Source organism: Chrysochloris asiatica, unplaced genomic scaffold (assembly GCF_000296735.1).
Source record: "Chrysochloris asiatica unplaced genomic scaffold, ChrAsi1.0 scaffold00066, whole genome shotgun sequence".
In the NCBI taxonomy this organism is placed as follows: Eukaryota; Metazoa; Chordata; class Mammalia; order Afrosoricida; family Chrysochloridae; genus Chrysochloris; species Chrysochloris asiatica.
The window spans coordinates 15,570,144-15,582,794 of NW_006408584.1; the positions used below are offsets into that span (position 1 = coordinate 15,570,144).

The following is a 12,651-nucleotide window of genomic DNA, read 5'->3' on the forward strand; positions in this document are numbered from 1 at the left end:
AATGAGATGGATTTGCCAGGTGGCAGCATTAATGGACTCAAGTGTGACAATAGTAGTGAGGTTGGCCCAGGATTGGACTTTGTTTCATTCTGCTGTATATGGGGTTGCTATGAGTCCGTCCTGACTCGATGGCACCTAACAACAACAACAATATTCTCCAACACCATAATTTAAATGAATCTATTCCTCTGTGGAATTCCTCATTCACTATTCAACGTTCACATACATATGAAGCAACTGAAAACACCATGGCTTGGGTAAGGTGCACCTTATTTCTCAAACTGATATATTTGCCCTTGAACACTTTAAAGAGTCTGGGGCAGCAGATTTGATTAATGCAATATATAGTTTGAATTCTTGGCTGCTGCCTTTATGAGTGTTGATTGTGGATCCAAGAAAAATGAAGTATTTGACAACTTCAATCTTTTCTCCATTTATCATGATGTTATATACTAGTTGAATTGTGAGGATTTTTGCTCTCTTTACAATGAGGTACAATACACACTGAAGACTGGGGTCTTTGATCTTCATCAGCAAGTATTTCAAGTCTTCTTCCCTTCCAGCAAAGTTGTATCATCTGCATATCACAGGTTGCTATTGAGTCTTCTTCTAATCCTGATATACGTTGTTTCTCAAATAATTTAGCTTCTATAAATTATTAGCAATTTCTGTATTTGCTCAGCATACAGAATGAATAAATGTAGTGAAAGGATACAACCCTGGAACATACCCTTTCTGATATCAAACCATTCAGAATCCCCTTGCTCGGTTCAAATAATTGCCTCTTGGTCCATGTACACGTTCCTCATGTGCAAAACTAAGTGTTCTGGAATACGTATTCATCTCAATGTTATCCATAACCTGTCATGATCCAGAGTTAAAAACCTTTGCATAGTCAGTAAAGCTCAAGTTAACTTTTTTTTTTTTTTTTGATAGTCTGTACTTTCAGCCAAGATACCTCTACCATTAACAATGATATCACTAGTTACACGTCCTCTTCTGAAACCAGCTTGGATTTCTGGAAGCTCACTGTTGGAAGTAGCACTGCATACATTTAAAAATTATCTTCAGCAAAATTTTACTTGCATGTGATATTAATGATATTGCTCAATGACTTCTGTATTCTGTTATGTCACCACTCTTTGCACTGGGCACAAATATGGCTCTCTTCCTATTGATTGGCATGATAGCGCTCTTCCAAATATCTTGGCATAGATTAGTAAGTGACTCCACTGCTTCATCAGTTCATTCAAGGATTTAATTTGTATTCTAACAGTTCCTGGAGGCTTGTTTTTCACCAATACCTTCACTATGACTTGGACTTCTGCCTTCAGTACCATCTAGCTCTTGAAATGGTTGAACTGCAAGCATTTCTTTTTGGTACCGTGACTCCGTGTTTAACTTCAATCTTCTTTTGATGTTTTCTGCTTTATTCAATATTTTGCCCATTGTTATTATTGTTAAGTGCAGTCCAGATGGTTCTGACTCATAGTGACCCTATATAGGGTTTCCAAGGAGTAGCTGTTGGGTTTGAACTGCCAAATTTTTGGTTAGCAGACCAATGCTTATCCTACAGCACTTCAGAATCCTTCAACATGGCAAGTCGAGGCTTGAATTTTTCTTCAGGTATTTTAGCTTGAGAAATTCTGAACAGGTTCTTCTCTTTTGATTTTCTAACTACAGGTCTTACCACATTTTATAATAATACTTGACTTTATCTTCTTGAGCTACCCTTTGAAAATATCTATTCAACTCTTTTATTGCCTCTTTTTTCTATTTGCAGTTCTTTGCTCAACAGTAAGTTTCAGATTCTATTTTGATATTCATTTTCTTTCTTTCCTGTCTTCTTAATGACCATATGCTTTCTTCCTGTATGATGTTCCAGGTGTCATCCCACAACTCTTCAGGTCTTTGGTCATTAGTGTCTAAAGCATCAAATCTGTTTTCAGATGATCTTTAAATTCAGGTGGAAAGTATTCAAGGTCATATTGTGGCTCTTGAGGACTTTTTAGAATTCTCTTAAGTTTCAGCCTGAACTTGCATATGAGCAATTGATGATCAGTTTGACAGTCTGCCTCAAGACTTGTTTCAGCTGATGATATTAAACTTTTCTACCACCTCTTCCCACGAATATAGTCAATTTGTTTTCTGTTTATTCCATTTGGTGAGATCTATGGTGAGATTTATGTTGCTGTAAAAAGTATTTGCAATGAAGAAATTATTGGTCTTAAAAAATTATATTATGCGATCTCCATTATCATTTCTATCACCAAGGCCCTATTTTCCAACTACTGATCCTTCCTCTTTGTTTTCAACCTTTGCATTTTATTCACTAGTAATTACTGATATGTCTTGATTACATATTTAATCAATTTCACAATGAAGAAATTGGTTGTTGTTGTTATTGTTAAGTGTCATTAAATCAGTTCAACTCATAGAGATCCTGTGTAGTGTTTACAAGGAGCTAAATTTACAAGGAGTTTAAATTGCTATACTTGTAGTTAGCAATCCAATGCTTATCCTACAGGACTCCAAAGAAGCTGGTAGAATTTCAACATCATTGGCTTTAGTGGTTGGTGGGTAAATTTGAATAACAGAAGTATTATCTGGTCTTCTTTGTTGTTGCTGTTGTTAAGTGCTGAAGTATATTGACCCAGACAGAAACCCTTATAGAGTTTTTGAGAAGCAGCTGGTGGGTTTGAACTAAACCGATCTTGTATTTCATAGTTTAGTGCTTATCCTACAGCATCACCATCTTCCTTATAGTAAGTATATGGATATTTTCCTATCACTGATAGCATTGTATTTCAAGACAAATCTTAAAATGCTCTGTTTGATGATGGATGAATGTGATGCTAGTCCTCATCAATTTATGGTTTCTGCCACAATAAACCATATGATTGTTATATTCAAAACTTCTAATATAAGTCTATTTCAGCTAATTAATGGCTAGGATATCAATCTTTATTTCATTTCATTTTTGACAACTTCAATTTCCCTTTGTTATTCAGATTTTGTACATTCCAAGATGTGATTATTAATGTATGCTTACAGCTGTTTCTCCTCATTTTGAGTTGTGCCCCATCAACACTTGAAGGTCACAACAGCTTTACTCCATTCATGTCATTATGGTCAACTCCATTTTGAGGAGGCATCTGTTCCTCAGTAGTGTATTGTGTACCTTCCAACCTAAGGGTCTCATTTTTCCTACCATATCTGACAATATTCTGGTGGCATTCATCATGTTTTCATCTTCCGGCATTAAAGATGCAAATATCCCCCTGCTATTCATGATGTTTTCAGTTGGCACACTTTCAAAAGTAGTCTGTCTCTCCTTCTTCCTAGTCTATCTTAGTCTGGAAGCTCCATTGAAACCTGTCCACCATGGGTAACCCTGTTGGGATTTAAAATAGAGGCGACATATCTTCTAGCATCACAGCAAGCCACAAACTGACAGACAAGTGGTGGAGAGTAAATTCTAGAGAACAGTGAGGAAAAATGTTTGACATTAGCAGGATCAGAATGTGGAAGATCTTGAAAGTTAGAAATTTAAATGGCTAAGGGAAGTTGTTGGAACATTCTGAATGATAAGACTCTCAACTAAGCTCTTGGAGGATACTCAAAGCAGTGACATCTGGGGCAAGATGAAAATCCCATTTCTAGGCCTATTCCTGTTTGTGATTGGTGGTGGCAGCTGTGTGCTGTGGAGTTGGTTCCGACTCATAGCAACCCTGTACAGGGTTTCTGAGGCTGTAAATCTTTATGGGAGCAAAACGCCTCATCTTTCTCCCACGGAACAGCTGGTAGTTTTCAAACTGCTGACCTTGCAGTTCGCAGCCCAATTCGTAACCACTATGCTACCAGAGCTCCTTGTCGGTGGTTAGAGAGATGCTATAGTGTGATGAAACTTTAGATAGCAGCTTTCAAGGCCATTCACTGTGCTCTTCCTCCCAGGAACTATGCTTTATTACACATAGATTTTTTTCTTTGTCTGAGATTGTAATGGATGTTGAAGTGACTTATCTGTCCCCTGGGGAAGAAAAAGTTGGGCAGATGCTCCTCACTGGCAATGCCAAGCAGATCATAGACAGACATAATAAAATTAATTCTAATGCCACTAGAACTAGAGACAACATAGAGAATACCACGCAAGAGATATGAGACTTTGGCATTCTAACTTCTGCTTGGTGTGTCTCATGAGTGCCCCACTTCCAATGAGGCAGGCTCAGTTTTCTTAAGAACCAAATGGTCATGGATGCTTGGCCATAGAAGATGACCCACAGCCCAAGTTCACCCACACTCAGGTCAATGTATCTTGAAGTGGAGTGCTGATAAACCAATGATCAGCTGCCCATCCTGGGAGCTACATTCAATCTTCTACAGGCCTCTTTTGCAGATTTTATTTGATTATGTCTTTAAGAGTTCCTTGGTTGTGAAAAAAAGGAGCCCTTGTGGATCAATTTCCATGTTTCCTGCTATGAAAGTGTTAGGATTAGCTTCTGGGGGACTGGTTAGGTGCCATCTCCATGAATGGATGTATGTTTGCATATTCTCAAACTGTGTTGTTTCTGGATCCAACTAAGGAATACATTTTTTCAGAGTTGCTGACACCATCTTTCATCCAGAGCCATAGTCTTGCCTTGCTATTTTGAGACTTTGTGTCCAGCTACATGTTGTCACAACTTGCATTCAGCAGAGTCTGAATCTTCTCTTCTTCAGTTTCTTGGGCTAGCTTTTCTGCTAAGGTCTTGTCTTCTGATTCTAAGTACATACCGCAGTCTTGGAGATAGTCTGAGTACTCAACCTCATTTTCATTGATAGTTGTATACTGACCTCATATCTTCCAGAAATTCATGAATGCATGCTTTTTTTGCTCAGGTATAGTTTTTTAGGCCTTGCTTCATGACTTGAAAGCACTGGTAGATGTATAGTACAAAAGTTGTGTTTTGGGGCAATTGTGGCACATGAAGAAAAGCAGCAAAGAACAAAACCAGGAAAACAGAGTTCTCTGAAAAGCTATCATCATCCAAGATATCACCTGGGAGTACAATATGATATAATGTAGTTCTCAATGAAGAACTAAGTGCATAGGTGCTATTTATCTGTGTCACTGCTCCTATGGAAAATCCTCTGAAAAAAATTATCTTACACAGATGAAGAATAGTGTCCACTTGTTATTCCACCAGATGCATGATTTCAGTTTGCAAGCTGGTGATCAAGTTAGTCCCTAGAGGCCTTGTAGACAGATGTGGTGCCTAGAACTTCCTGAGCCCAGCATCTGTTGCCACCAACCTTGGAAAACATTTTCTCTCCCCAGACTACATTTTGCACACTACTTCCAGGCCTCTGTGTGTGTGTGTGTGTGTGTGTTATCTTCATCAATAAGTGCTTAAAGTGTTCTTCAGTTTTCATCAATGAAAGCTGTGTCATCTGCATATTGCAGATTATTAATGAGTGTTCCTCAAATCCTGATGCTGTATTCTTCATATAATCCATTTGTATAAGAAGAATTTTTTTCTCAAGATGTCATTTTGCTATCATGAGCTTATATAAATTGATTAATCTTGTTATGAAAATCATGTAATTATAAAAATTACAAAGAGCTATATTTCTTAAATTAAAAATAGCTATGTTGTTGTTATTAAGTGCCATACAGTCAGTTCTGACTCATAGCGACCCTGTACGGGGTTTCTGAGGAGTGGATAATGAGCTTGAATCACCAACTTTTATAAGCCACTACAAAATGGCAGTAATAAAAAAAACCATAAAATAACAAATGCTGGCCCCCATTTGAGTGAATTGATGTACTGATCAATTGTGTTACTTACATACAATGGAATGCTACAGAAATACAAAGAATAATGAAGAGAAGCATCTTATAACATGATGAATCTGGAAGACATGCTGAATGAAATAAAACAATCACCAAAGGCAAATACTGTATAGTCCAACTATTATAAAAAGTAAAGAACAGAGACATACAACAAAAGCAAAGGTCACTGATGGTTATTGCGGATGGAAGGAGAATACGTGGGGAATCGCTTTCTAGACAGTAGACACTTGTTACTTGTAGTGATAGAATATGGGTACAGTCAGCACAGCTTGTGCAAGGTAAATAAAGGCACTAAAAAGTACCCAAAAATGAAAAAGTTGCTATCAATGCTATAATATATATGATTCTGCAATAACTACAAAACCAAAAAATATATATGTCTACAAAAACACTGGTATATATGGATGCATATATGTGTATAGGAGTGCATATGTGCATATATATTTATTTATATATGCCTACAGATATACGTTTGTATTAGCATGAATTTGTATTCGCACTCCTATACATTAAATTCAGAAGACCCTGAAGGGAATGTGAAAAATTGTAGAACAAAATTCAAACTCCTAGGAAAGGCCAGACCTACTGGACCTACTGGACTAATAGAGACTAGAGGAAACCACAAGACTATCTCTTAAAATAGTCTTGAATTAAAATGAAAACTATTTCTGTTAAGTCACCTCTCAACCAAATAATAAACTGGTTTCTAAAGTAAATAATGTCACTAGTGAACAATGTGCTCCCTTAAAATATTCTTAAAATATTAACTACATACAAGACCAAAGGGTCAACATTTACCTGAAATATTTGAAGAGAGCCAAGGAGGGAAGCTAGGAAAACAGGCAAACAGGATGGAATGGCAATGCTAACCCATTGTAAAAATTGTAACCGTTAGCATAGAATAATTTTTAGATAAACTGGTAAAAAGAAAACTAATTTTCTGTCTAAACTTTAACCCAAACACAATGAAACATTATTTTTAAATTATATGTGATTAAAAAAATATATATCTATAGGAAGAACTGTCTATATATTTCATTGCTTGGTGGCAGTAGTAACATTTTATGTAATTATTTATGTTTCATTCAAAAAGCTTCACTATGACTATTGCAACACTCAGGGCATACTCTAGTAATATCCAATGATTAGGGACATAAAATGTTCTTTAACTGCCACTGCATTCCTACCAAAGATAATTATATAGCGGAATGATTCCAGATGTTAAAGGCAAAATAAAAAGTATTTTGTATATTCAAATGCAAAATAGAATATACCATATTCTAATGCAAATAACACATACTTCTATATTTGTTTGCCAATGTGTCCCTCCTCCTATGAGGTAGTTTTATAAATGTTTTATGCTAATATTTTTCACAGGCTGCAAAAAAAAAAAAGACACAGCTGTGGTTATGAACCTACCTCCCAGAGGAAAGAAACAGTTTTGAGGGGGAAAAAAAACAAGTAGAAGGCACGTATTATCTGTGTTAATATGGTAATAAATAGGAGAATTTAAAGATTAATATTGATATAATCTTGGGCTGAAATGTTTAAGGTTCACATTCAAGAGAGAACCCAGTAATTAATAGATTAACTGATTTTGGTTCTAAATAATTTTAATAAATCAAATTTTAATAAATCAAACAAGTAAATCTGATAAAGGGAAGTTAATGTCTTACTTTCTAACCTTTTTATGTGTATTACATTTTCTTTCCTTAATGTAATAGCTAGGACTTTTGTACCAAAATGTGGTGATAATGGTTATCCTTGTCTTTTGTCTATTTCAAATACAATTATTTGTAGAATTTTCCCCAAAACAATGATATTTGCTTTAATTTTTTGCAATTTCCTTTCTTAGATTAAAGAAGTTGTCTTCTGTTCCTTGTTTGCGAAGTTTTTTGATGTTGTTAAATCATAACTAGATTTCTTTCTTTGTTTAATTGACACATATAGTTAATGTGTTAGTATTACATTTCTAATGTAAACTAACCTCGCATTCCTAGCATAAAAACAATTTCTTAGTATGACTTCTTGTTATTTCCCAGTGAGAGAGTTCTAACTCATAGTGACCCTGTATAGCATTGCCAAGGAGCTACTGGTGGATTTGAACCACAGACCCTGAAGTTTAAACTGCAGTTCAGTGCTTATCTTACAGTGGCACACCAGGACTCCTACACACACAGACACACAAACACGTTATTGCTGTTAAGTGCCTATCAAGTTATTTCCGACCCATACTGATACTGCATAAGGTTTCCAAGGCGCACTGGTGAGCTTGAACTGCCACCTTTCAGGCTCAAACCGGCTTTGCAATCTAGTTCATAAAACCACAGGGTCACACTCTGCTAGTGTAGTGGTAATCTCAAGGTCAGCAGTTCAAAACTACTGACCTGTGGGAGAAAGATGAGACATCCTGCTCCCATAAAGATTTACAGCCTTGGAAACCTTATGCAGGGTCACAATGAGTTGGAACCGACTACACAATACATCACTACCACCATGTATATATATACACATGCACACACACACACACATATATTTATCATATATATATCATTTCGTGCTGTTGAGTTTATTACAACTCATAGCAACCCCTGTGATAACTTCAGTATATTGGATATTTAGCTCATTAATTTAGGATTTTTCTTATTTTATAGTTAAGTATTAAAGACTATGAATGTCCTTCTAGTTACTGATTTAGTTGCATCATACAACTCTGGTATTTGGGATGCTTGTTATATTACAGTTGAAGATAATTCTTGTTATAGGATCTTGAATAAAATGGATATTTATATGTCTATTTCTGACTGTAAAAAGGTATGGATATTTTCCTAGTAATCTTTTAATAATGATTGTTAATTTAATTTTGTCTGACAAGTCATCTGTATTATTTCAATCATTTTAAAGTATTTTTATTTTAAGCTTTTTTAAGGTCATCTCTTTTAGAAAACAAACAAACAAACTTGATTTTAAGTCATTTCCATTATAAATTTTCTGAGCTTTAAAATCTGTTATTTACATACAATTAAATAAGACTTTTCATAGACAAAGCAAATTATATGTAGCAAATGAGTGAACCTTTGTACTTATATGAAACTCAAATGAAACTCTTGATGTTATAAACTACCTTCTCCCCCGGGGTCACTGAGACTCTCCAGATGCAGTGTGTATAAGAAGGGTAGCCATTTGGAAATCCTGGGGAGGAAAGGTTGCCATTGGATTCCTGTAAAGTTTCTCCACATGCTAAAATGGAAAAAAAAAAAAGAGAGAGAGAGAGAGAGAGACATGTAAATTACTTGATTAAAAGAAGATTTAAGCATATCTCATGAAAAAATAGATGATTATTCTTTAATTTTCATTAAGAACATAGACATAATAAAGTTTTAGGTTGTTTGTTTGCCTTAGGCAAGAGTATATATTTATAGTTGTAAAAAAAACCTTTTTGTTTCAAAGCCAATTTCTTTTTATATCTGTCTTACCAAAATTTCAATATCCTCAACGGCATCACTCTAACAAAATATAAAGGCAAGATTATGAGATGAATAATCTCAAAAGAGTACTGGGTTGTGCAAACATTTGACAATGTACAATAAGGTTGACATTTAGAACTTAACCAGAGGCACTTTGGAAGCATTGGCAATCTGCTTCCAAAAGGTTATAGCCTTGAAAATTCTATATAAAACCTTATTCTACTCTGTAACACATGGATTTGCTATGAGCGACAATCAACTGGACTGGAAATGTTTTTGTTTTATTAAAATTTAAAATTTAAAAAGTTGTTCCCATGAAACTCTTCTCATTCATTCACAAGAAGCTTCTCAAGTCAACAGTGCATACCATCTGAGTCCTGGTGTGCACTGGATGCAAGGTTGGTTTAAACCATAAGGTTAGCAGTTCCAACCCACGAGCTGCACCTTGGAAATGCTATACGGGGTCACTCTGAGTCTTGATGGAACTTAATAACAACATATTTAGCTTCAAGTCAGTGATACCTTGCTCATGTAGCTTTGGTTTCACCTGAACATTCCATTAATACATTTAATGTAAATTTAGGATAGATTTATTAATACTGACCAATAGCATAATGGGGTACAATCTGGACTGCTAACCCCAAGGTCAGTAGTTTGAATCTACAAGTCGCTCTGTGGGATTCCTGAGATCTTGAGTCGTAATCAACATTTGGACTCATATTGTGGTGCTGTAGGATATGCACTGGACTGCTTACAACAAGGTTGGTAATTCAAACCTACACACTGCTCCTTGTACCTATACAAGGTCGCTATGAGTTGGTAGAGATTCAACAGCATTTAACAACAACAACAATGAGTAATAGCTAATAAGGAGTTAATAAAAGCAGCATCAAAATGCTATATACAATGGAATTTTTTACTCAAAATAAGTACAAAAATAATCTGAAAGATAAATCATCATGGAGGAGTCATGTTTTTAAAAAAAGATGTAGATATTTATTAATGATCTCTTTTCTGTAGAAATTGATCATAAGTAGAAATTTCTGGGGAAATTATTATATTTACCCTGGATGTTTGAAATAGTTAATGAATTGTTGTGCTAAACTTAAGACTGAGGATTAAGTCCACATAGAGACACCTCTGAAGGAAGGTCTTGTTATCTACTTCTAAAACATCAGCCATTGAAAAACCTATCGAGTACAGTTCTACTCTCACACATATGGGGTCACCTTGAGTTGGAATCTACTTAATGGCAACTGGTTTATTTATTTTCAAGCCTGCCTTAGTCCTTGAATATTATCAGTCATATAAAATAGAATATCATCAGTTGCATGTCTCAACATCTCTGTGATTGATATTGGCAAGGCAATTTGAAAACAGACACTGGTTGATTTTGTTAAGTGATTTCTAGTCAGTTATGATTCTTAGCAACACTGTATAGGGTTTCTGAAGAATAACTGGTGGATCTGCATAGCCGACCTTGTGGTCAGCAGTTCAGTGCTTATCCTACAGCACCACACAGGACAGACACTAGTAGAGTGTAGTAAATATCTGTTTGGTTCATCTGAGACTGGTGGTAAGAGCAATTATAAAATGAGTTTTCATGTTGTTTTTGAAACTTTGAGTAACCTTAACTCAAAAATTATTCCTCAGTCATCTTTATAACCTCATTCAAAAATTTGAAAGAACAGCTCCCTCAGTGGGAGATTATGATGTAAACTGAGTTATCAGCACATTACAGAGTCATAGTTGCCAGTAGGTAAACGCTCATCTCATGAAATCCTCAATAAATTACACATGGTTCTGTTTATCATGAGGTAAATGAAGAAAGGTGATGACTTTAAAAACATGAAATAGAGCTGTAAAAACAGTCTGATATGATATATTTACTTAGCAACAGGATATTATATTTACACAACAAAATACATTTAAAGTAGGATTAAGCAATCTCAATTCTGATGATTGCAGATATAAACCACTTTAGAAAAAAAAAATGCTCAAGGTCAAAATACATAATTCAGTACTAGTTTATGAATCATCTACTGTACTTGATAAATGTAACATGCATAAGAAGTCATAGAAAAATGAATACTTGTTAAAAATTTTATTAATGTAAACTGTACATCTTATCATTTGTGAGTTGTGTGTATTTCAGTGAAAAATTCTAATTCACAGTAGTTTAAAAATAAATTCTATAATGATTACAAGCTCCACTAAGCCACACAGAATGCTTTTACTGGAATTCCTGAAAGAAATGAAAGAATTTAAATACTTTAATTTGCAAGTATGGAGTCGTAGTGTGGCACTATAGGATAATCACTGGACTGCCAACTAGAAGGTTGGTGGTTCAAACCCACCAGTTTTTTCTTGAAAATGCTGAATGGGATCATTGTGAGTCAGAACAAACTTGACAACGCTTACCAACAATTAACAAGAATATTTAATTTATAATTGCATACACTTAATACTGTTCTGATTAAAAAATGAAAAGTCTTCTAAATGAAACATAAAACAAAATATAGACTTCTGGTTTGGGGGCAGGAGAAGCACAAACATGCAGGGGAGGCTCCTCAGTGGAGGCACAAAAAAAAAACAGAGACGGTGTTTTGCTGGAACATTCCACAGCTTTGGAGCTATTATAAATGGTGGGGCATCAATTTTCAGCACCCACCGGTGGAGAAATCTGACTGTGGTGGGAATACATGGCAATTTCTGAATCGATCGGGACACTACCTGCAGGCACCTCATCCTGGGATGAGATTAGAGGGCAGGGACACAGCCAAGCTGAGACAGTACTGAAACCATGGAGCCACTTCTAGAAAAAGAGGTGTGACAGCTTTTTACACTTTTCTTTCCTCCACTTCCCTGTTGCACCCTCTCTGTCAAGCCCAGACAACTTCAGGTGGGTGGGAGGGCATCCCCAAAAGGGACCAGCAGTGCACCCACAGAGTACAATTTTACCACTGCACAAAGAGGAAATCTCTGAAAGTGGTCCCACAAGCTAATCCTCTGGATGTTTCTTATGACCTCTGACTCAGAGACTCAGCCCTAAAGCTGGCCTGGGCAGAAGCCTTTATTCTGACCCACCCTAATAAGAGACAGCAGGCCTGGCCATACAGCCAAACCTTATTTAAACCTTGTAAAACCCCAACATAAAAGGCAAGAGCCAACACCAACTCCTATATACAAGGATGCAGCTATTTTGAGAATAACGCTGTGCATACGCAAATACATAACTGACCTTCAGAGATAAAAAGAGTGGAAAAATTTTCTTCCATTAATTTCTCAATATCTATCTGCACACCTCTATGGTGGTGACAAGAGGAGGGGTCAGAGAGAGTTGATATACTC

The 12,651-nt window shown here is 35.9% G+C and overlaps 1 protein-coding gene and 1 pseudogene across 1 annotated transcript in view; both read right to left on the minus strand.

Moving 5' to 3' along the window:
• TLL1 (tolloid-like 1) overlaps window positions 1-12,651 on the minus strand; it is a 390,737-nt gene that overhangs the window by 161,024 nt on the left and 217,062 nt on the right. Inside the window, exon 9 of the mRNA XM_006864538.1 lies at window positions 8,958-9,073. Coding sequence (XP_006864600.1) covers window positions 8,958-9,073 — 116 coding nt within the window. The remainder of the gene's footprint in view (window positions 1-8,957; window positions 9,074-12,651) is intronic.
• LOC102820005 lies at window positions 3,958-4,621 on the minus strand (annotated as a pseudogene).